The 22,561-nt window shown below is 52.7% G+C and overlaps 9 protein-coding genes across 9 annotated transcripts; 6 read left to right on the top strand and 3 right to left on the bottom strand.

Annotated features, from left to right (window-relative positions):
* Positions 1-1,337: 1,337 nt before the first annotated feature.
* Positions 1,338-3,066, top strand: PG994_012841 (uncharacterized protein; the record flags this gene model as incomplete). Its single annotated transcript, XM_066864250.1, has 3 exons — positions 1,338-1,972; positions 2,047-2,265; positions 2,319-3,066. The coding sequence occupies 3 exons, from the start codon at positions 1,338-1,340 to the stop codon at positions 3,064-3,066; spliced, it is 1,602 nt and encodes a 533-aa protein (XP_066709211.1).
* A 676-nt stretch (positions 3,067-3,742) lies between these two features.
* Positions 3,743-4,950, bottom strand: PG994_012840 (Mitochondrial carnitine carrier; the record flags this gene model as incomplete). Its single annotated transcript, XM_066864249.1, has 2 exons — positions 3,743-4,431; positions 4,569-4,950. The coding sequence occupies 2 exons, from the start codon at positions 4,948-4,950 to the stop codon at positions 3,743-3,745; spliced, it is 1,071 nt and encodes a 356-aa protein (XP_066709210.1).
* A 1,600-nt stretch (positions 4,951-6,550) lies between these two features.
* PG994_012839 (uncharacterized protein) lies at positions 6,551-8,635 on the bottom strand (the record flags this gene model as incomplete). The annotated part of the gene is made up of 1 exon (XM_066864248.1): positions 6,551-8,635. One exon carries the CDS (start codon positions 8,633-8,635, stop codon positions 6,551-6,553), a length of 2,085 nt encoding a protein of 694 aa, XP_066709209.1.
* Positions 8,636-11,029: 2,394 nt separating this feature from the next.
* On the top strand, positions 11,030-11,596 carry PG994_012838 (uncharacterized protein; the record flags this gene model as incomplete). Its single annotated transcript, XM_066864247.1, has 1 exon — positions 11,030-11,596. The coding sequence occupies one exon, from the start codon at positions 11,030-11,032 to the stop codon at positions 11,594-11,596; it is 567 nt and encodes a 188-aa protein (XP_066709208.1).
* A 543-nt stretch (positions 11,597-12,139) lies between these two features.
* PG994_012837 (peptidase C13 family protein) lies at positions 12,140-13,185 on the top strand (the record flags this gene model as incomplete). The annotated part of the gene is given in 2 exon segments (XM_066864246.1): positions 12,140-12,485; positions 12,497-13,185. 2 exon segments carry the CDS (start codon positions 12,140-12,142, stop codon positions 13,183-13,185), a joined length of 1,035 nt encoding a protein of 344 aa, XP_066709207.1.
* A 522-nt stretch (positions 13,186-13,707) lies between these two features.
* Positions 13,708-14,205, top strand: PG994_012836 (uncharacterized protein; the record flags this gene model as incomplete). The annotated part of the gene is made up of 2 exons (XM_066864245.1): positions 13,708-13,750; positions 13,856-14,205. 2 exons carry the CDS (start codon positions 13,708-13,710, stop codon positions 14,203-14,205), a joined length of 393 nt encoding a protein of 130 aa, XP_066709206.1.
* A 994-nt stretch (positions 14,206-15,199) lies between these two features.
* Positions 15,200-16,282, top strand: PG994_012835 (uncharacterized protein; the record flags this gene model as incomplete). Its single annotated transcript, XM_066864244.1, has 2 exons — positions 15,200-15,995; positions 16,092-16,282. 2 exons carry the CDS (start codon positions 15,200-15,202, stop codon positions 16,280-16,282), a joined length of 987 nt encoding a protein of 328 aa, XP_066709205.1.
* A 964-nt stretch (positions 16,283-17,246) lies between these two features.
* Positions 17,247-19,152, bottom strand: PG994_012834 (uncharacterized protein; the record flags this gene model as incomplete). Its single annotated transcript, XM_066864243.1, has 3 exons — positions 17,247-17,527; positions 17,695-18,853; positions 18,937-19,152. The coding sequence occupies 3 exons, from the start codon at positions 19,150-19,152 to the stop codon at positions 17,247-17,249; spliced, it is 1,656 nt and encodes a 551-aa protein (XP_066709204.1).
* A 330-nt stretch (positions 19,153-19,482) lies between these two features.
* PG994_012833 (uncharacterized protein) lies at positions 19,483-21,361 on the top strand (the record flags this gene model as incomplete). Its single annotated transcript, XM_066864242.1, has 4 exons — positions 19,483-19,813; positions 19,866-20,396; positions 20,446-20,599; positions 20,653-21,361. The coding sequence occupies 4 exons, from the start codon at positions 19,483-19,485 to the stop codon at positions 21,359-21,361; spliced, it is 1,725 nt and encodes a 574-aa protein (XP_066709203.1).
* Positions 21,362-22,561: the final 1,200 nt, after the last annotated feature.

Below are 22,561 nucleotides of genomic sequence, written 5' to 3'. Positions count from 1 at the left end.
GACTCCCTCCCGCAAGAGCGAGCATTATCACCAAATTACCCGAGTTAGCCGCAGAGACGCTTTCAGCTCAGAGCTCAATCACGGGCGGACCTTGCAGCAATAGGCCAATTTTAGCGTAACAGCTGCCAGGCATCAAATCAGAAGCCTCAATGGAGGCAGGCCTTGCCTTGTATTTCCCCGCTAAAGATAATGAATCTAGTGAATGACGAGATGCAAGGGAAGACGGCTCACGCCGCTCTCCAAGATAACATAACATGCACACTACCCAGTACACTGTATGGTAGTAGATATGAATATAGATTATCGAGTTACTTATTACAGTGTTTCTCAGCTCAGTTATTCCAGTATTGTGTTTATAAGTCTCAAAGTTGTTCTTGCGGCTTGAGAATGGGATCAATACAATGAGCTGTACGAAGCATGAAGGAACTGAGATAAGATGGGTGTGCCCGGCTCCGCCAATTTTAGCGCCTGTCAACTTCCCGAACCTTGTAACCCCCCATCAGCAGGTCAACAACAACTGCACTGCAGACTGCAGCAAACAGAACAGGGGGATGGAGATTAGCTTAGCGATGGGCAAGACCCGAACCAGATTGGGCAGGACAACAACCTGTCGTCGGCTGGCGTCTTCTCTTCTCGTCTCCTCCTTTATCCCTCTCTTATTACTCTCCGTTTCTTGGGAATTGGCAGGCATAGATGCCTTGATTGCTACGACGACACGACGACATCATAGTTGGTGGCACTGGCTGAACTAGGTCGCCTCCCTTACGCCCCGTCCCGCGCTATTGGTGCGGCGCCCCTTATCGCAAAGAAGAAAAACGGGTGTCGGGTCAATCGAGCATTTCCAAGAAGTCTCGGTGAGACAACGCGACGAATCCGTTCAACTGCTTCTGCTCAAGTCCAATTCCATACCTACCGATTCTCGCATCATCGAATTCCCTCTGTCCTTAGGGAATCCAGCTGGGCTTTCAATTGCCCCAATTTTCAATTCTCGATCCAATTCGACACTCCATGAAGGGCTAGCTGATACAAGCTCGGGGGTCGCACTGACCTCAAATCCACCGCTTCGCTGTGCTGCACCGACAGCTGCGACGATAGACACTAGGCCGCAACTTTCTATTAAGCTTCTTCGTTCGAAGTGGTACAATAGATAGGTAGACTGTGTCTGCGTGACTCGCAACTCTCGATAACACCATGGCATCGTCATATGCCTTTCCCACTCCTCCCTACCCCTCAACCATGCCCATCATGGTCACGAACACGTCCAATCTCACTCCCATTCCCGCTCGCCGCCAACTTTCGGTCACTCCAGACGATCCGACCGCGGCAGCAACGCCAGCATGCATTCCTACAGCCAGAGCCTGGAGTCTCTGAACGCTTACACCAACGGTCACGGCCATGGCCACAGTCGCAGCCAGAGCCATGATCAGTACCACAGCGAGGGCGACGACCACCCCCACTCCCACGCCGCCGCGCACCTCCAGAACACGACGCAGTACAAGGCCAACTCCTTTCTGCCCATGCAACGACGAGAAAACCGGCCCTCGCCGCTCTCTCGAAAGACCTCGGACAACGCAATGGGTGGAAATACGCTGAGTCCAGTGCAAGACGCATCTCCCGCTACGCCCGGTCAGAACGGCGCCGCCTATTTCGACAGGTCTCCTGCCGGCCACGGCCACCACCACGATCATGATCACGGTCACGACCATTGCCACGAAGGACACGGCCATGCCCATAGCCACTCAGACCACCATCATGACCATCATGGGCACGGGCACGATCACGATTACGACCACGGGCACGATCATAGCCATGGTCATAGCCACGCGCATGTCCACGCCCATGATCACGGCCACGTTCATGCGGCGCATCATTCCAAGTTTACCGGCTTGTTACTACCATATACATCTCGATGGCCACTTATACATTCTGTGATGACTGAGAAGGACTCGAGGCGCATATTCTATTTCATGGTGTAAGTGACTTCTACACCTTTTGTCTTCTCCTAAGGGGAAAATGCAACTTTCTAAACTAACAACTATGCGCCAGCGTCAACTTCTCCTTCATGGCTGTCCAAGCCTTCTACGGCTATGTGACCGACTCTTTGGGCTTGCTCAGCGACAGCATACACATGTTTTTCGACTGCGTGGCTCTGGCCGTGGGGCTGTTCGCGGCTGTCATGAGCAAATGGGCACCCAGTGAACGATTTCCCTACGGCTTCGGGAAAATCGAGACACTGAGTGGGTTCGCCAATGGTATTTTTCTGATGTAGGTAAACTCTTGCGATTTGTTTGTTTCGTGGTGCTAATTACTTGCTTCAGACTTATCAGCGTGGAAATCATGTTTGAAGGTGTCGAACGACTTATGGAGGGCAGAGAGACAAAACGACTCCTAGACTTGTTTGTGGTCAGCACGTTAGGCTTGATTGTGAACTTACTAGGTATTTTTGCCTTCGGGTCGCATGCCCATCACGGGCATGGCCACGATCATGGCCACGATCACGGCCATTCGCACGGTCATTCGCATGGCCACTCCCACTCCCACGACAACGAGAACATGCACGGCATTTATCTGCACATCCTGGCCGACACTCTAGGCAGCGCATCTGTTATTTTCTCGACGATTTTAACCTACTTCATCCCCTGGTCCGGCTGGGACCCTGTCGCCTCGTTCCTTATTGCGTACTTGATCGGCATGACCGCCGTCCCGCTCGTCAAGTCGTCGGCGCACAAGCTGCTGCTGACGAACCCCGACGACACCGAGTACAACCTGCGGAACACGCTGTCCGGCATCACGGGCGTGCGCGGGGTCGCGTCCTACGCGGTCCCCAAGATCTGGGAGGACGACCGGACGGGCAGCGGCGAGTCCCGCACGAAACTCATCGGCGTGATCCACGTGGCGGCGGTGCGCGGCGTCGACATGGAAGATGTCCGGGACCGGGTCGGGAACTACCTGCTGGAGCACGGCATCGACAGCACGGTGCAGATGGAGAGGGAGGGCGACACGGCGTGCTGGTGCGGCATGGGGCGGCTGAGCTCGATGGTGCCCAAGAGCCCGGGGTTCAAATAGAGGCACATACGACTGTATAACTGTATATCCAAACCAACCTTACGTACAAACCATCCGAGAATAGGATAGACGTATTTCGAAATTCGAATAAATATTATGAAGAATAGCCTTGTTGAACTTTGTATAATACCGCTATAAGCTTGGATTGTGTTTTTGATTTACGAACCTACTGTCTGAATAGGGTTGGGGCGGTGCCGAAACGTCGATGCCTGCATATTATGCTCAAAGACGCGCACAAGTCAGAAAAACAGCTTGATTTATCTTCTAACAACGCGGGTTGCTCAACTAAGTACATCTACGAACGCAGGTTGTTACCATATGCATCGCATCTAAACATTGCAAGACACCGGTTACCGGCCACCCACCCATGTCTACGCTGTCTATATGGGCGAGTATGCTGATCAACCCATGGGAGAGAGCCAATTGCTTGCGGATGCTGGGGGGCTCCTGTTGATCGCTCCACCGTTCGCCAACACTTCCCATCGGAGCGATAGGAACTAGATAGAACATCCGGGCATGTTTGCCTATACTTCTCATCCTTTCCCCTGCCTATAGACGTAGTGCGGATTCCGTCCCTTGCCTACTAACAACCCTTCCTCCCCTGAACCTGTTTTCGCTTCGTTGCCTCTTGAAGTCTTCGTTTTGGAAGTCCTGTATTTCGTTCTCTTTTTTTTTTTCAACCAAACACCTTATTCATGGCCTGGTGCGCCAGCTCGACGCCCAAGAAGGTGGCCGCATTGGCGGGCACAGCACGCGCGAGCGCGGGACCGAAGCCGGGGAAGAAGGCCTTAACGCCGCCCCGGCCGTAGACCTCGCGGATGACGCCCTTGAGCGTGGGGTTGCCTCTGGCCGTCTGCAGGCGCGACTTGACCGTGTCGACGGGGAAGACGGGGATCCACATGGCGACACCCGCGGCGCCACCCGCCGCCGTGACAGCAAGTAAGGACAGGTCACCGCTGGGCTGGCCGGTCTTGGGGTCGACGGGCGTGAGCTTGCGCTTGCAGTACTCGTAGGCGGCGAAGTAGGCTGCGCTGCCGGGCCCATCGCGGGCCAGGGTCGCGGCCGAGCCGCGGAAGACTGAGCGGAAGCCGCCCTCGCGGTAGAGCTGGCGCACGACGTCGAGGCCGCCGGCGTACTTGGGCTTCTCGCCGGGCTTCGTCTTCTGGTCCTGCACCTGCAGGATCACTTTCACGCGCTCGAAGGGTGCCGTGATGGCCGTCATGGGGATGGCGCTGAAGAAGCCGGCGGCCGAGGTCTGCGCGATCGAGAGCTGCGTCGGCCGGCCCGTCGCGGGCGAGATATCGGACGTCGAGAGCGACGTCACGATTTGCTTGCCTAGGTCGTAGCCCCAGAACGATACGGCGACTGTCCCGAAGGTGGCAGGTCAGTACATATAGGCCAGGAGGGATAGAAAGGGCGCATAAGTAAATAAGGCCAGGGTCGAACACCTAAAGGTAATACTGGGAGGAAAAGGCACACCAAAAGGATGGGAGACTACTTACACATAGGCGTGACACCCACCAGCGGCGCGCTGACGCCGGCGTACATCCCCCTCCTCAGGCCATCGCGCGCGATGCTCTTGCGGACGACGTCGACGGCGCTGTTGTAGACGCCGCGTTCGGCGGTCTGGAGACGGACCTTGACGAGGTCGAAGGGATGTCCGACAACGACCGCGCAAATACCTCCGAAGCCGCCCGCGGCGAAAGAGCGCAGCTGCGACAGGCCGCTGCTGGCGGCGGCCTTGGCTTCGTGCTGGATCTCGGCCTTCAGCTCGTCTTTCGAGTCGGGGATGTGCGGCAGCTTGTTGGCGACGGGCGCGGGGACGGCGGACCGCAGCTTGGTGTCGATGTTGCTCGACGCGGGATTGGGCGGTTCTGAGGTCATCTTGGCTCGCTTGGGGGAGGATTTGGAGGGGTAAGACGAGGGGTGGGTTGGGAGGTGTGCCGGGGATAGGATTAAAGAGGCCCTTCTCTGTAAACTTGAAGATGTTACGGAAGAAGCGTTAGAGAGCGACTGGTTGGTTAGAAGAAGTCGAGAAAATGGCCGGTCTATGGTCGCAGAAAACAAAAAGCTGCTGGGAGGATGGACGGCTGATGAATGTAAAGTCCGGGCCAAAGTGTCAAAGTCTCGTGCTGTGCTGCCAATTGAGTATCGTCCCTCGGCTTGTGATAGCGACCCACTTCCCCACGAATCTGGTGCAGGTGGATTAAGTCGGCTGTCAGCTTGCGGAGGGGTGGAATAACAACCACAGCCCGGGCAGGCAGTCAGCAGGTATTGGTCATTCCAGTTTGAATACCAAGTCACGGAGGCAACAGAATAATGGACGAGCAACGAATTGGAGATTGATGCAAAAGGACAAGGACAAGAAATTTGTGCGGAGGTCCGTGGTTACGGAAGCTCTAGATCTCGCGGTATGGGATCGACCCAAGACATTGGACAACACCAGTCTAACATGATAATTGGTACTCCGTTCAATGTATTAGACCCGGAGGGCTTCTAATAGCAACCAATACAGAAGTCTCAGATACGAGATCAAAAAAATACTCCAGATGCGTCTACTGATTAAAGAAACGTCTTCACTCCGGGAAGAACCAAGAGGCGTTGTGGTATTTGTTCTGTCGTTCTGTCGGGTGCGTTGGAATGTTGCAGCAGCCCGACGAAACGGGGAGGCACTGTCTTCTGGGCACCCGATACTAAAATCTAGCCGGAGTGCGCACTGGCCCTCCAATGTTCCCCAACGACGTCAGTGCCTCGGCTGGCATTGCAATCTGAGCCGAGAGGTACAAGTCAGATTTTATCAGATCGTCAATCACACCAATCTTTACAAGGTTGCTGCTTGCTTCACTCGCCTCTAACTAGGTAAGTATTCATTCCCTATGCTCTGATAGACCAAGTAATCGACCACTCAGCCTCCTGCGAACACTAAAGTCGTATGAATAGCAAATTACTCTCTAGCAGTGGTGCGCGAGTCATAATGTACAGACTCATATTTATATGGCGAAGTGTACATGCAAACTTACCTGCAGCGTGGTGCCGCAGTGCAGCAGTACGGCGTGCATCGTGCGACTCGACCGCCACCCAATTGCTGTCGTACATTCTCCTTTCTCGGCTAGTCGGGTCAAAGGAGAATCGTCCGACCAGCCAAAGGCAGGCTAACTCTGACTTCCATCCCCCCTTGCGCTAGCTTGGGGCTGCTATTGCGCCAACTCTTCATAAACACATACATCAATTGCAGATCATTCCCGAGTTCAGGATTATCAGCCTCCATTCACCGCGAAGAGAAGAAGACCAGGAGCTGTGCTAGATTTATGGCGCAAGCTAAACATTGAGGATGAAAGAGCGGTGATAAATTACTCAAGATATCTTATTGGAAATATGGCTGAGCATTCTTCGTATTTCAAGAGGAGAACTATGCAGAAACCGGCCTTTCAACCTCTTAATAACGCCTCTGTATGTAGTGGGCGTGTCATAACCTTCCCCCTTTTCAACGCTCATTAACGGTCCACCGTCTCTTGCTCGAAGTCAGATCACGTATCCTTTCTGCTTCGCCTGGTGGTCGAGGCGCGCCCCAGAGCCCTCCTCCGCCGCCTCCGCCCCAGAGGCTCGGAGAAGAGCCCCCATCAAAGGCGTCTCGCTCTTCACTGTGCGACTTGGTTTTTTCATCGATGCTATCATCAACCGCAGTCTCAGGCCGTTGAACTGGCAAATGGCCATTGCTCTTTTCGTCCCTATCCGCCTTTAGGTCCAAGGGCGCCGGCTTCTTCACCTCCTTTTCGTGCTCAAAATTGAGCGTTAGGGGCAGGTCTTCCTGAGCCCCTTGTGGCGGTTCCCACAACCCGTTAGAATTCGATCGGGTGTGGGTGGGTTTGATGAAAGTCTTCACGCCACTCCCAACGGTGATGCCGCCCTTGTCGGCCTGGCTAACTCGGGCGCTGATACTGGGGGCGTGGGAGGACCGTCGCATGCTACCGAGTGACGCATTCACAGAATTGCTGCGATGAACCGGCGACGTTTGCCCGTACTGCGCTCCAAAGCCGACGTCCCGCAGAGCAGGAGAGAGAGGACTATTGAACCGCCCTCGGGTGTTACCGCTGATGCTTGACGATCGACTCAGCGACCCAGCTCCAGGTAGAAGATGGTCACTATTCGCGAATAGGGTCATCTCGTACATGTCCGGAATGGACATCTTCCGCCGCGAGAACGCGTCGTCTATGGACGCCAGGGCACTGGCATCGATGGAATTGACGCCGTCATACGCAGGCCGCCTCCTCGCCACGGTAAGTGACGACATAGCAACGTCTGCCAGCACGGGCTGAGCGGTCACGCCACCTACTAACGCGTTACAGCCAGCACCATGTGATACCAAAACAACAATGTTCTCTGTCTCGATATCGTCGTCTCCCTCGTCGATTGCACATTCGCCTTGTGCCCCGTTGCCCTGTGGTATCTTTGCCATATAAGACGTTTTGGTCACCATGTCTCCCGGGCGGTCAGTTGTCGAATACCATTCCACTAAGCGCTTCAACCCCTTTCTAAAACGTTGGTGCATCGCTGCCCATTCTTCCGGCAGGACACCACCGTCACCCCATGCGAGACTGTCGCGCGATGAATCCCATTGGTAGTCAACATCCACACAAGCATCGCGGGCATGTGCCACATAACCAATAGGGATAGGGTCGGAAGACGAAACAGCGTAAGGCGGTGTGGGTGCGCTGTAGCCAACAGGTGTGGTGGCAATGCTTCCTCGACGTGCTGTCGCCCAAGGAGACTTGAGCGTTGGACTAGGAAGTGCTTCATCCAGCTTCGAGAGGCTGTCTAGTCCAGCAGAGCATGTGTGCTCATCGTCTGCCGACTCGGCATGTGTCGCGAGAGGGCTGCGCAAAGAGGGGGAGTTCCATAGGGCGCTGGGGGTGCTGGGCACCGGTTTCGCATTGAAGTGTGCATAACTGTTGTAGTCCTCCTTTCGTAGTAGTTCAGCCTTTGCAGACGCTAGCATCAGTGCTGATCTTGGAGGTGGGGTGATGTGGTCGAAGTAATCGGGTGATGCCCATTCCCCAAGGAAGGGGTCGAGCCGTAGAACCGACCGCTTGATGTGTACTGGGCTCTGGGTAGTATTGTTGGAGTCGTTCTCGGGGCTCATGGCAGGTCTTGTCCGTGACGGTGCCGGGTTCGAGAAGGAGGAGATCTGATTTACTCGCGTAGGCTTCGTGCGAGGCGACTGTCCGCCGGTGGGGGTGCGAGAGGGCGAGGACGAAGGTTCCAAAGCTAGGCCAGAACTGATGGCTATCGAGGTCTGTACGCACCGGAGAAAGGGCGAGCTGTGCAGGATGACATTGTATCGCCGTCTTTTACGAGGCGTTTGGTTGATTGCAGCGGCAGCTTCTTCCTCGGTCTCACGATCTTGTATTATGGAGGCTATGCGAGCGCCTACCATCCTTGACTGCAGCCATCCTCCGTAAGTCAAGGGCGGGTCGTAGGGAGTAGGCGAAGACAGATGCCACTGTTTGTCGGCGGCATCCAGACGGTTGCCGTGTCTCACAATAAAAACATAGGCGGGAGGGTGCCCCATGGTTCGTTTCGTTTCTGGCCGGAAAAGTCGAGGAGTGAGTCGAAATAGCTAGAAATCTGCTAGCTAGGGAAGAGGTTGGATGTAGGTTGGTGTGCAGTTCGTCCTCGTCGAATTGGTTGGTGGTGTTTTGGCTGCGCGAGTCAGGCCACGGTTGGCCGTACGAGACAGTTAACGGTGAGGCTCTCGCAGATGAATGTGACTTAATAGCGTGCGAGTGCTGGCTCCGGTGGACTGGTAAATTGAGCAATATCGTAAGGGTATGACGACCGGGTTGGGCGATCATCAGTCAAGTACCAGTGGAACCTCTGCAGTTCCAAGCCTTCAGCATCGTCCCGTTGTCTTGCCTTGCTGCGGGTTGCGCTCGTGCCTGGAGGCTACTGCGGACTGCGGTAGTGGTGATGGAATCTGGACGAACTCAAAATACCTAGATGGCAAAGATGAGACAGCGCGGAGTTCCCGTCGTCGTCGTCGTCAGCTGGAGAAAAGTCGCCGGTCAAAACGACGGCGGCGGCAGGTTGGAACTGCTCTCTCTCTTTTCTACTTCTAGCTCAACTGCCCTTTTTCTCTGCTCTGCTCTGGCTGGCAGCGAGGAGGGACAAACTGGGAAAAGATGGATGGATCAGTTGGGCCAGGACCCTTGAAATGAGCGGGGGGCTAGGACCGCTAGCAGCTGGAATGTGGTGACTGGAGCTCGAGGTTGGGTTTCTGACTGGCCCGACTGGCCGGGACTGGAGACCTTGTATAACTTTTATTTAGTGCATCAAACACATGCACGTTTGGGAAACAGACTTGATGCGGGCAGCACGGGCATGCTGGCCATGCTGGGCATTGACCGTTCACGTTTCTCTGACGGTTTCACCGTTTCTCCGACTCGCATTCCATCCTCGTGCTTAGCCGCCAACGGCATGCGAACACGATCGAAGAGCTTAATGCACGCCAAGCCTCGGCTCGCAATTTGATAGATGCAGGTCAGGCACTCGCTGCTGGCTGTCGTCGAACAAGTATCTAATGATTTGGGGTAATTCGTGTCGTTTCCTACGCAATGCATCGTGTTGCATCATCTCATAATCGACAACGATAATTAGCCATATGCATGTCCGCCCCAAATCCTTTGCTGGGACAACTCTTTTGGGATCCCTGAACGATCAATAGCAAGATAGTAGTAGGTCGTTATCAAGGCAATCTCAACTGAGGGTACGCCCTTTTCTCTCAGAGCTGAATGCATCCGAGGGCAGCTCATCAACATGCATGTAACCAAGCATTCCAGATTCGATAGCTCGTCCATCTGCCCGAGTAATCTCAACCAGAGAAGAAAGGAGGTGCCCCAGCTGATGGATCACAGACCCGCCATGATATCTCCATGCTCTTTCGCTTGCATTTTATGTGCGCCACTTGCCAATCTAGCGCACCTCCATACAAATGCTTGGCTGATCCAGCTACTCGGGCAACCATGGTTCTTCGAAAACTCGCGTCCAGAAGTCTTGTTCACGCGCCCGTGCCCGGAGAAGGTGGACAGCCTAGAGGTTGATTCGACTCTTTAACTGGGAGAGAGTGTGTGTGCGTCAGAGCTGACGTGATCCACGGTAATCCCTGGTATTGGACAGTGGGCTGGCTGGGTGGCCAGTGATGCTGACTGCCATCATGGTGGTAGCGGTGGTGGAGGCTATTGACGAGGGTTCCTTCACCGTGGATTATAAGTATGAGTCGTCGACATGGAAGTCATCTTGAACTGCCGGCATCAAGCAAGTCCCGATCTTGCTCGCCTGAGGCAATGTTCCCGTCATGAGACCGGCATTCTTTTCAATAAGATCAAGCCAGTGTTGTATCTAGGCGTCTATAGCGTCGTTGGCCGTATAAAATTCAGCGGCATGGGCGAATCGGTTTCGTTTGGAGGAGCGCATCTCAAATATTTCCATTCAGTTATGCTCAAAGCCATGGATATCCTTCTTGCCAAACATCATCGGGCCCTGGGAGCATCGATGGAGCATGAGTACGACCACCATAAGACCGAAAATGCATAAAACAAGAAACAGCAGCCTTTTCCAACTTCGATTTATTGTCAAGTCGGCTCCGTATGAGTGAAAGAGTCATAACGAGCAGGTTACCACCATATGAGTGGGAAACTTGGAAGGAAGCACACTTAATATAATGCGTTTGAACCAATGGAATTCCCTAGATCAACGAAAGACTTCTAACAGCATTCAATACAACCTCGATAACGGAGACGGTTCTGTACCTAACCTAATGGCCCAGAAGCCTATATATCAAAGGCTACCTTGCTTGTGCTCCCCTCTGCTTGGAATTCTTCTTTCCAACTCATCATTATATTGCACTCTCCTCGACCCCTCAGTCAACTAAAACGACCGACAATCACTTCGCTTCACTTCGCAAAAGATGAGTCAAATGTCGTTGGCACTCGCCCTCCTTCTATCTTTTGCCCCATTGGGCATGGGGTCTTTGCCCCAGGATCTCTGCAGCGTGTACGACTTTTTCCCCACCATGGGAGCAACCTGTACAGCCAATGCTGGTGACAAATTGAAAATCAGCATCGATCGACCTGAAGTTTCAAAGTGCAAGCCCAACCGAGGAGGTGTATATCATGTAGAGTTTACCTATACTTCGGCCGCCGACGGACAGGAGAAAGGCGCCTCCGAAGTCGGGGGTCCTGTGAAGGTGGGAGACGGTTGGGCAAGTGTCCTCAGCTTCGACACCGGCATTTCTTACTCTTCCATTAAGGCTGGGACAAAGGTCAACGTCCACGTCCACGCGGAAAATGTCACGTACCTCGGACAACTATATAGGAATCACAACTTCATTTGGAACGGTTCATCTTCAGCAGTCCTACCTCTGGAGGACATGATTACCCAGTATGCGAACCGTCAGTACGTTGCAAGCTGGAGCATCATTGGTGCTAAATTGGACGTGGTTGCACTGGCCCATGCTCTTGTCTGGATGTTGTAACTTACTTACAACACGCCAATTCAACGAATAATTCAACCAATCAAACATATCTGCGGCAGTGCCGTAACGTCATCCTCTCAACTACACATACCTTGGTGCCTCATTCAAATCCCAAGAGCCTTCCTACCATCAGTCCAATCAATGTCTTTTCCGTGGAAGACCATATCGCCCGTTAGGCGAACATGATAAAGCAAGACCACGGTTGAGCAGGGGGAACCATCAAGATATCTTTCCGGTCATGGGCAAGAATAGAATTAATATTTCTCCTTTCTTTCTCTTACCAATATCGGATTAGAGAGCTGCTACACTCATGTTCACCTCTCGGCGGCCGGTTTTGAGGTGTTGTCGGGAATAGTCCACCCAATTACCACTCCGATTACCCCACTAACACGCATTAGCTAAGCGGGTGGATTATCCCACTTAGGGTAACGGTTTGCTGCTGTCGCTGTCAATTATTCAGCAGTCTGATCTGACCCATTGTGTTATTCCAACCTCACCAGGGGTTCGCCTCTGCCATTCACCAACTTACAACAAGCCATCACCATGAAGCTCCCTTTGGCATTGCTGTTGACGCCGTTACTGAATATAGTAGCAGGCCTGCACACCAGTAACTGGGCAGTTCTGGTGGGCACGTCGCGCTTCTGGTTCAACTACCGCCACCTCGCCAACGTGCTATCGATGTACCGAACCGTCAAGCGACTGGGCATTCCCGACTCCCAGATTATCCTGATGCTGCCAGACGATATGGCCTGCAATCCACGAAACGCATTCCCCGGGACCGTCTACAGCAATTCGGACCGCGCCGTCGATCTATACGGTGACAATATCGAAGTTGACTACCGAGGCTACGAGGTCACCGTCGAGAACTTTATACGACTCTTAACCGATCGTGTGGGGAAGAGATGCCACGAAGCAAGCGGCTGCTCACGGACGACCGCAGCAACATCTTCGTCTACATGACAGGACACGGCGGCAATGAGTTCTTGAAGTTTCAGGATGCGGAAGAGATCGGTGCCCCAGATCTGGCAGACGCCTTCGAGCAGATGTGGGAGAAGAAGCGATACCACGAGATTCTCTTCATGATCGATACCTGTCAGGCCAACACCATGTACAGCAAGCTGTACTCCCCCAACATCATCGCGACCGGCTCGTCCGAGCTCGATCAGTCCTCGTACTCGCACCACGCCGACAACGACGTCGGCGTCGCCGTCATCGACCGGTACACGTACTACAACCTAGAGTTCCTCGAGTCCGAAGTCCGCGATACCAGCAGCAAGAAGACCATCGGCGACCTGTTTGATAGCTACAGCTACGAGAAGATCCATTCGCATGCTGGCGTGCGGTACGACCTTTTCAAGGGCGGCGCGGACGCAGCACGGAGCCGTTTGTTGACGGATTTCTTTGGCAACGTACAGAACGTTGAGATCGACGGGACTAGGAACACCACAATGATCGATGACGAGCTTATATCGCTCAGCAAGACTATTGCCCGGCTCTCCGAGCTCGCCCACGAGGAAGAGATGGCCGCAAAGATGGTAGCACCACCAAGCCAGAAAGTCGGAAGACACAGACGGTCGCAAAGCCGTTGAATGATGATAATTGGTGGACCAAGAAACTGGTAGGCGCTACGGCTTTGGCAGGATGTGCTGCTCTCTGGGGACTTGGGTCCTACTTCGAAGCATCGATATAGTGTTCCAAAGTTGAGTGGTGGCTAGAACCAGGAATCCATTGGCAGTAATAGATTAAGACTAAGATTCTTATCCCGTCAGTCCTCATACTGTTCTACTTAAAAGTGACTCGTATCGCGGCCTCTCCTGCAACGGGGGCGGGGGACGGCGCATGTTTGCACCATCTGAGCCGTTGAACTAGATGGATGGGGCTCGGAATAGGTGCCAGCTGCCAATCAGTGCTGGCGAGCTACACCTTCAATTCAAATGATCAACATCCGTAACAAGAAACGGATACAGAAAATAATACTTAATGGCATTCAAATAGTAATTGGATATTCGACACCGAGTTACCTCTGTTTATTTCCGCTCGGAAACTGGTACTGGTTCAAATCCTAAAATCTCAAGCCGTGACCACTGATAATTGCAACAACACCCATCAAGATGAAATATTCAATGACCACCCAAGAACGCAGCTTCCAGATCCGTACGTGAACAGAGACGCTGTCCAATTATTCCACTTCCCTGCCCCATCCGCAATCATTGCTTACTTCTTGATGAACCTTCGCACCGGGAAACATGTCCGCACCAGACCGAGGCCATGTTTTGCCGTTGGAGTCTTTCGGCTTGAGCGCTGTTCCTTTGACTACTCATAACATTGCGTGGTCGCCCGATGCAGAGCTCGCCATCACCTCGGATGACTGCGTGTACTTGTATTTCCCCGAATTTCCGTCCGGAGGCACCACCGCGGCCGGCGCCTTCGGGTCCGACTTTGAGACGCAACGGCAGTACTACGAAGTGAGCTTCCGATTCCCCGTTGTCGAGATCCGGCGCCCGGAATTGAACAGACATCTGTTTACCGCGTCTGGACAAGAATTCCCGGACTTCCCCTCACGTTCGGCGCCGGCGTCAGCCTTGTCGCTAACATCGGCACTTCCTTGAACCATGCCGTGGCGGTGGAGTGGTCCCCGAGCGGGCTTGGGCTCATGAGGCGGTCGGTGCTGGCCGTCCTCACTGGCACCGGCGCGCTCACGATCTTCTGCGAAGGCGTGTCGGATGGCCTCGGCTCTATCAAAATGAAGGGGCGGAACGTCAGGACTGTGAGCTCCTGGGTTGTCCCCTTGGAGCGTGGGCGACAACCTGCTTGTCCCCAGGGCCAAAGGCCACGAATCCGAGTACTCTAAGGAGCGCATCACCTCGTTCGCATGGGCGAAAGATACCGAAGACCCCGGAAGTCTCTTGGCTTATGTGAATGACGAAGACGAGGTCGTCATTCTGGCTGTGCAGTCAAGGCATGACACTACAGCACCGTCAGGAAGTGCTGGTGAATGGAGGGTCGAGGAAGTGGTTCGTTTTATGGGCGACGGTCCTCACCCGAAAGGAGACGTACGTTTCTCAATATCTCTATTCCACAGCTACGCGTTACTGACAGGTCTGTAGCCCACGCATCCTGATTTCTCACCCCACGGATCATCGTTTGCTCTCCGCTGGGGCCCATGGTTGAGGAAAAATGGCAACTACAAGACATGCATCTTGTCGTATATCACAAATGACTATGTTGGCTTCCGCGAAGTTACGGTGCGAGGCTCATGGAGACCTATGGAGACACCTAAAGTGGACATTCAATTGGTCGATTCGAGTGGCATCTGTATTCATCTTGCCCCCGATGCGTTTCTCCAATGGGAAGACATGGTATGTCCGTTGACAACTGCAACACCTCCCCTCATCACTGACCTCGTCATCTTAGATATGGACTGTTGAAGGTGCTAGAGTATGCCGCGGGATAATAGCCACGCCGGCAAGAGTCCAGCCCTTTCAAGTTACCTTCGATAGCTCAGCACCCCCTGAGGTGATCACGTCACATTCAACCGAGGATTGTGGCACTACTTATGCTTCTGATGAAGAGGCCGATCAGGCATCGAACCCCATCACCGGCATGTTGATTCATCCACCCAACCTCTCCGAGTCGGGCCCAAGTCCATATTTCTCACTAGTACGCCTATCGGCGACGGTCTCGAACCATGATTGGTACCAAACCAACCTCCCTATCGCATCCGACCCGAACAACCCGAATGCCAGACCTACATGGGCCACTGAGATGACTCGTTTCATCGAGGAGAAGCAACCTATAGCGTTGGCATACCGGCCGGTGAATCCCGAGGGGAAGCTACCAAAAGGTGATAACGACGAGGATGCCGCTGGCGACGAGGAGGAAGAGGACGATGAAGACGACGAAGAAGAAGATGATGATGACGGCTCGGACTGGGGCTCCGTCGAGGATTTTAGTAAGACGGAATACCTCGGAGAGATTGACCGTCTGGCCGGGATGGAGAAGGTCAACACGACGCGCATCCGCACCTGGGGCATGACGGCCAGCCCCGGCGGGGGCACCCACGCCGTCTTCGTCACGCTCAACAGCACCATCAAGCCGGAGCGCCACACGTTCGGCGGCATGCGGTGCCGCGTGCTGTTCGGCCGGAACGTCGCCCCGCTCGACGAGCGCGTCCTGTCCATGAAGAAGCTCAGCACCGAGGGGCGCATGTGGGAGTGGATGTACGGCGGCGGGCCGCCCGTCCCGGGCGCGAGCGATCTGGTGTCGGTCAACCGCTCGGCCCGGAATGCTACCAGGGAGAAGTTGAGGGAGGTCGCTCTTCACCAGTCTTGTGTGTTTTGTGGTGGCAGCCTGCAATTGCAGGGTCGCATATCGCGATGCGGGAGTGGTCATTCATTTGGTAAGCCTCTTTCTCCCCTCGAAACGGCACTAACAACATTTCCTTTTCTTTTGCTACGAAACCAATGCTGACCTAACTTGTGTGTCCCTCTAATAGAGAACTGCGCCTCCACGGGAATACCCATTATCGCGCCTGGCAGTACACATACCTGCAGCGTATGTGGGTTGAAGTGTCTGAAGCCCCAGCAAGTGAAGGCTATGGCACAGAACAGCGACCTACACGCTTACATCGAGAAACAAGTCTCGGCGGAGCTTTGTGGTGGGTGTGGTGGTAAGTTCATGAACTGAGAGACAGTATTCAAAGTGCAGTATAGATTGTCTCTGATCAGCTGCTCCTGTGGTCTTCGTGTTTGTGTGCCTGTTCCCACGACCCTAATAGCCCTCTCTGCTACCGTTTCTCCCTTGGTCATTAGACATGAAGGAACAGGCTCTCCGCCAGCTAACCCTCGCCTTGCTCGGGCTATTGAGGTAGGTGGTTTCAACCAATTGAATTACTCTTACCTGGACGGTTGAGGGTAGGTGCCTGCCTGCATTGGCGAGGTAGGGACGTCCTTGCTTTTGTCAACTTTATTGCAGGTGTAGGTAGAGACACCCCCATGTGAAGAGCACTTCAAATCGGATTGAATTACCTCATCTAAACACCAGCTCTATTCTTGCTCGCATCCATTCGGTGGCAACGACTTGGCAACGACTCTTCTGTCCCGCTATTGCTACTATGCCTATTTCGATCAACTAACGACAGAGCTGATCTGTGGCCATAATTCACGACTACTCATCAAGGTCCCGCCATACGCCTTCTTCAAGGGTATTGGAAGCGACACCAACTTGCCTTATTTACCCCCCGGGAAACCACCCTTTGGCCAGCCATTCGCCTCTGCCAGCATGGTGAAGAAGAAAAGCTCCGGTAGCTTGTCAACGTCAGTGTTTGGGTCGAAGCCGATCCCAGGAGAGAACCTGGATCGTGAGCGAATAATATCTGGGGCTGCTAACGTGGACAGTACTACTGTGAATGACCCTCCGGCAACTGTTCGCCCGACGTCCCCGTCACCCCCTCGTGGGCAGAAGAGACTGCTGATCGAAGCGGGACGGCAGTCTCCGTATGTATTTCCATGCTGTTGACTCCTTGACCAGTGCGCAATTGCTGTTGGACCCTTGTTTTCGTCATCCACGCGAAATAGTCCGTACTGCTTCTCCCTTTCTTGAGTTCATACCCTCCACAACGACACTACCGCCACAATACCGGTACCTTCTGTCAAGATGCCAGTGCGGAATCGGATGGCCTTCCTTCCAGGGTCTGAATCAGTCCCTCCAGCTCACAGACAACGTCTCGATAGATGGCGCTCTGCAGCTCGGGCTGATTGAGATCCTTGCCAAAGCCAAAGTCGCAGTCCAGGCATTGCTGCGTGAGTTTTTGAAACTTAGGCCCAAGTCTAGAGTCACGCGCCGAGAGATCAGCAATTCGCCGCACTTCCACAATGTCTTCTGGTTTTAGCGCGCCCCACTGCCCGATCTGGAGGAGGGCAACGCCTGAGACTGCATGGTCAGATTGCGGATTCCATGTGTTAGTTGCGCATGCTCGAGACCCTCCGATCCATTGGCCATGATGGTGTCACGTTATTTTCCTTTTGTGAGTTCGGTGCCAATATGCAGAGTGTCCAGGGACGCCGCTAGGCCCTCGCCCACCTGGAAAAAGGACAGACCGTGCAAGCGCCATAGGGGCTGTAGCCATGGAGTCGATTGGAACTGCAGTACCCCCTTTACAAGAGAGAGTGCAAGCCGAAGCTGCGCGGGTACCGAAATGGAGCGCTCGACGGGGAGTTTGAAGATCTCGTCTAATAGAGCAGGTTCGCCCAGTCGTTTGGGATTGAAGCACTGCGTATGATCGCACGATTCGCCACAAACAGGATACAGGTGATGCCTCAGATGCTCTGGTGTATCTAAATATCCACCGCAGCGACTGGTCTGGGCACACAATTGCGTGCACATGTCTCCCGAGGAGCACAGATCCAACTCCTTTGGGCTTGTATCGTCGATCGGTGGCGGTGCCAGAGTATCTTCAACCTTGTCCATAACGGCGATTGACGATACACAATCGTCAGAGAACCTGACTCTTCTTGCCTTGCTAGTTCGTTCCTCGCCACCGGTACAATACGCGGCGGTCGTGGTCGCGGTCGTCGACGGTATCGTGATGTGGACAAGGCGCAAGCTTTGTGAACGAACGAACAGATCAAGGAGTCCACTATACACCACGTCAGCCAAGACTGTAAGGGAAGAAGGACCGAACAATTCGAAATCGCCTACTCTTGAGTTCCAAACCCGTTCTGTGTCCGGTAACGCACAATGACTCGGAAGACTCCCATCTTTTCGAGAATCTAACAGTAGGCGCAGGTCATGGCTTGTATGTTGGGCGTGGAAGCACGACCAGAACGATCGGAGTGCATCGTAAAATGACCTGGAGTGTTGGGCAACTTGCTGAAACGATTCAGGTAGTGGCCATACCCGTTTAAGGCGCGACTTGGACGGACAATGCTGGATCTTCGCTGCTGCCTTCCGCAACCTCTTCAACTCCTGAACCGCCTCTTTGAGTTCTTCTAGTATGGTCTGATAGCGAGACTTCTTCATCGTGAAGTGGACAGCTTGTTGCATACGCTCGGAGGCTTTGATCTGAGGGCGTTGGGATATCAGTCGCTTAATTTGCCTGACCATGGCGGCAATAGTTAAATATGGCTGGCATACTTTGACTTCTGGGTTTGAAACATCCTCCATACCGACATTCAGCTTTTCGTTGAGCGCCATGGTGCCATCGCGGAGCTCAGACACCGTTTCTTGGAAGTCTTCGTACTTTCTGCCCATATATTCCTTTAGTTGGGCTTGCAACTCCTCGGAGCTCCACCGGGTATCTGTGGTGTCTTCGATTAGTTCCTGGCCTCGTCTCGGCCTACCACGTCTTGCAAAGGTAGTTGCTTCTCATCCAAGAAGACGTCGCTCTGAGCTCTGAATTTTTTCTGGAGTCGCTTGGTCTCACTGTCGTGGTGTTTGAGAACCTTGAGTCTCTTCCGAGCCACAGCGATGCCCTTGATGGCGCCAATGCAAAGGGGCAATATAGCGAGTGCAAGTTCGCCATGACGGCTAATGGAGGATTGGGTGAATGAAGACATCTCAGCATTGGTGAAAGGCGAAATTATTCACTACATCAAACGCGCCATCGCGCGAGATTCGGCAGCTATGCCCTCCAATAAGGCGTCTGGATGCTGCAAGCACGGCATGGCGTTTTCAGCTCAGGCGGGGTGACGGGCTGATTTACGTACTCAGCCACTTCGCGGCCGCGAGCCTGACCAGAATGCTTCCCTAGCACAACCTTCAAGCAATCACGACGTACTCCTTCTACTCAGCTAGTACCGAAAAGAGAATAGAGTATCTTCTCAGTTGGGATCAGGAAGCATAATCTGGTGTGGACGCTGCTGCTTAGAGAACCAACTCTCTAGACGATGGCGGGAGCTGACCGTGTCGCTGAATGGCAGCAGCCCATTACCGATACCCGGGATCCTGAAGATCATCCAGACGATCCACCCTTGATCGCGCAACTTTACGAATCGTGCTCTGTTCTTTTTCGCGACATTATCATAGACTTCGCCGGCGACTCGTCAGTCGACAAGTCCATCTTGCTCAGCTTGCAACGAGGCCAGAGCTATCTCGTGCTATGGGCCGATGGCTTCGGCGTAAGCGATGGCTTGCTAGATAAGTCGCTTGATAAGTCTCGAAGAGCGCGGGCGAGTACTCTGCGGCTACTGTTCAGCGTCTCACAAACTCTGACCAAGCGTATGCTTCACACTTCCTGCGTCCATTCTGATCTAGAAGCTCGCACTCGCAGGGCTTGTCCAATTCATCTCCCAAGAGCATCGAACTAGACTGTCCACCAAGATCACCAATATCAATCTTGCGGCGGACAAGATCAGATTTCTGATCGAGCATGACGATACTGGAGACTCCGATTCGGATACGAGCAGTGACACTTCATCTCAAGCTGGGGCTACCGACTTGGAAGAGATTGCCGAGGATCTCCTCACTGACACTCAATGTCTCATGGACTTGGGATCCAGGTTCCAAGAAGAACATGTTGGTCCTGTAAATGTTGAGCCTGCGGTCAGCGCAGCTCAATTGGGCACTTGGGAGCCCTCCATGAACTTCGTTGACCGCGTTCGTTGGCGTTATCCTCAATGCGACACAGCCCTTGCTGAACGTCTTGGCAAAGCCAACTGGGCGCGTGTCCTGAGGCACCGCGAAACAGTGAGCGAAAACAGCCGACCAGAACTGGCTGTGCTGTCTTCGACAAACCCTATCCCAGCCAAACCAGCACCCAGTCAGGTGGCCTCGACTACTTTCCGAGATTCTGCTTTGGGCAGTTCGGCCCCTTCCGGTCCCTTTGGACATTGTTGCTTCTGACAACACAGCGACCGAATATGCGGAAACTATGGTCTCTTACCGCGCGGGTCAAGGCGACTCGATTCGGGTACCACCGCTGCCGGAAGGGGCGCGGGAGGTTAAACCATTCAGCTGCGTAGGTTGTGGGATTAATGTCATCATGAAGAACAAGTCTGCCTGGAAGTAAGTGAGCGATACCCCAATCGCGTCTTTCGTGATGCTAAACTCTCATATAGGAAACACTTGTTCCTGGATCTCAAGCCGTATATCTATCTTAAAGGCGGATACAACTTCAATGGCTCGCCGTTCCAGACCAAAGCCCTGTGGGAAGAGCATATCTCATTGGAGCATGGTCCCCTTGATTCTTCAGCGACTACTTCTGAATGCCCGATTTGCCAGGATGATATTACCAGTTCCCAAACTACGACCAAAGTTCACTTAGCCCGACACCTCGAAGAGAACGCACTCACCGTCTTACCTACAAATCTTGATTCCGAGGACGGCACGGACCTGGACTCAGGATTGGCATCTTCGGTGACTTCCACGGCGGACAGTCAATTGTCCGTCGGACGGGAGCCTGATACATCACACTTCGATATGCCTAGTCTTCCTAGCCTAGTTAATTCGCCCACAGAAGGCCTCAGTTCCAGTACGCCCATCGCCAGGGTCAAGGACACAGTGTCGCAACAGAACATTCACAGCAAGAGGACGCGCCTCATGCCCAAGCCTGCGTTGGAACTCCTAGCCCGCGAGCCGCAGATCAACCAAGGGGCCATTTCTCCGAAGATAACTCGAAATCCCAACACGCCCTGGACTCCAACGGAGGAGGAGCGTATGAGACAGATGATACAGGAGGGTGCTAGCTGGGCTGAAATTACTGAGGTTAGTAGTACTCTCGTTATCTACTCATCGACACCCAGAAATTCAAGAACGGCGGAAGAATAGGAAACTCTTTTCCCATCTCTGCTCCACCTCTCGTAGAAATATAATAAAAGGCTCCCTCTTCTCAATTCCTTTCCCTCAGCTTTCATTCCATTCTCATCCACACTCTACTACTTCCCCTTCCACCTTAAGAACCTCCTTTCCACCCTTCTTCCTTCTTCCTCCTTCCTCTTCTATCTTCATTCCGCTCGCATATCCTTCTTTCTCCTACCTTTTATCTACTTCCCTTTCACTGTCTCTTTTGCACTTGGCTGGCCATATATCCACCAGCCCGAGTTGGACAGGCAGAACTTCCGGGTATAGGTTATCGGTTATGGGTAAGTGATTCGGGCAGCAATCAATCGCGGAGGCTATAACGGCGGTTTCCAAATCTCGGGTTTGGCAATCATCGTTTTACCCTCCTCGATTTGACTGTTGCCGGCATCACTTGCTATGACCGATAATTAATACCCGGAAGTTTTGTCTGTCTAATTCGGGTTGGTGGATATATGGCCAGCTAAGTTTGACTCTTATCTTTTTCTTTGTCTTTGCCTTTGTCTATATTTCCCTTACCTTTTCACTCTTCTCATCTTATGTCCTTATTTTTCTTATTGCTAGCTGGGGTTAGTCCTCGGTAAGCCACTCCCCTTAACAGCGTAACACCTGCTTAACGCAACGGCTTTTTATATTAAAAAGCTAGTTTTTTATAAACTTATAATAAATGAAATAAAATAGATTTATATAAAGTATAAAATAAAATCCTTAATATTTTTATATAGAAATTATTAATAAAAGTGTTAAAGAAGAAAATAAATCGTATTTTTATTATTAATAAGTATTTTAAAATATAACTTTTAATATAAACTTTTTATTTTACTATATATTTTAATATTAATTTTTAAGTTATTTTATTTAATTACTTATTAAAGGTTATATATTAAAACTTTATATCTTTTAATAAAAATCGCCTTATAATAATTAAACTTTTTATTACGAGCGGTCGTTACATAATAAGATAAGTGCGGCGATACAGTTCTATTACTACGGTCTAGTCGAGGTACGAGTAATAGAATTAACGAAGACGTAGCTCGAGGAGCTACGTTATAAGATTAGACAGGCACGCGATAAAAGTAGGCCTATACTATAGGCTAGGTCGGTCCGTATTATTAGACGTACTTTTATTTAACACGTATAAGATGCTAGCCTGTCTCGGTGGTTTAGCGC

The sequence above is a fragment of the Apiospora phragmitis genome (assembly GCF_038363925.1).
Source record: "Apiospora phragmitis strain CBS 135458 chromosome Unknown utg000011l:1.0-3236445.0:1.0-3240683.0, whole genome shotgun sequence".
Classification (NCBI taxonomy): domain Eukaryota; kingdom Fungi; phylum Ascomycota; class Sordariomycetes; order Amphisphaeriales; family Apiosporaceae; genus Apiospora; species Apiospora phragmitis.
The sequence above is the reverse complement of the archived record's forward strand: the minus strand, read 5'-3'. Positions and strand labels throughout refer to the sequence as shown.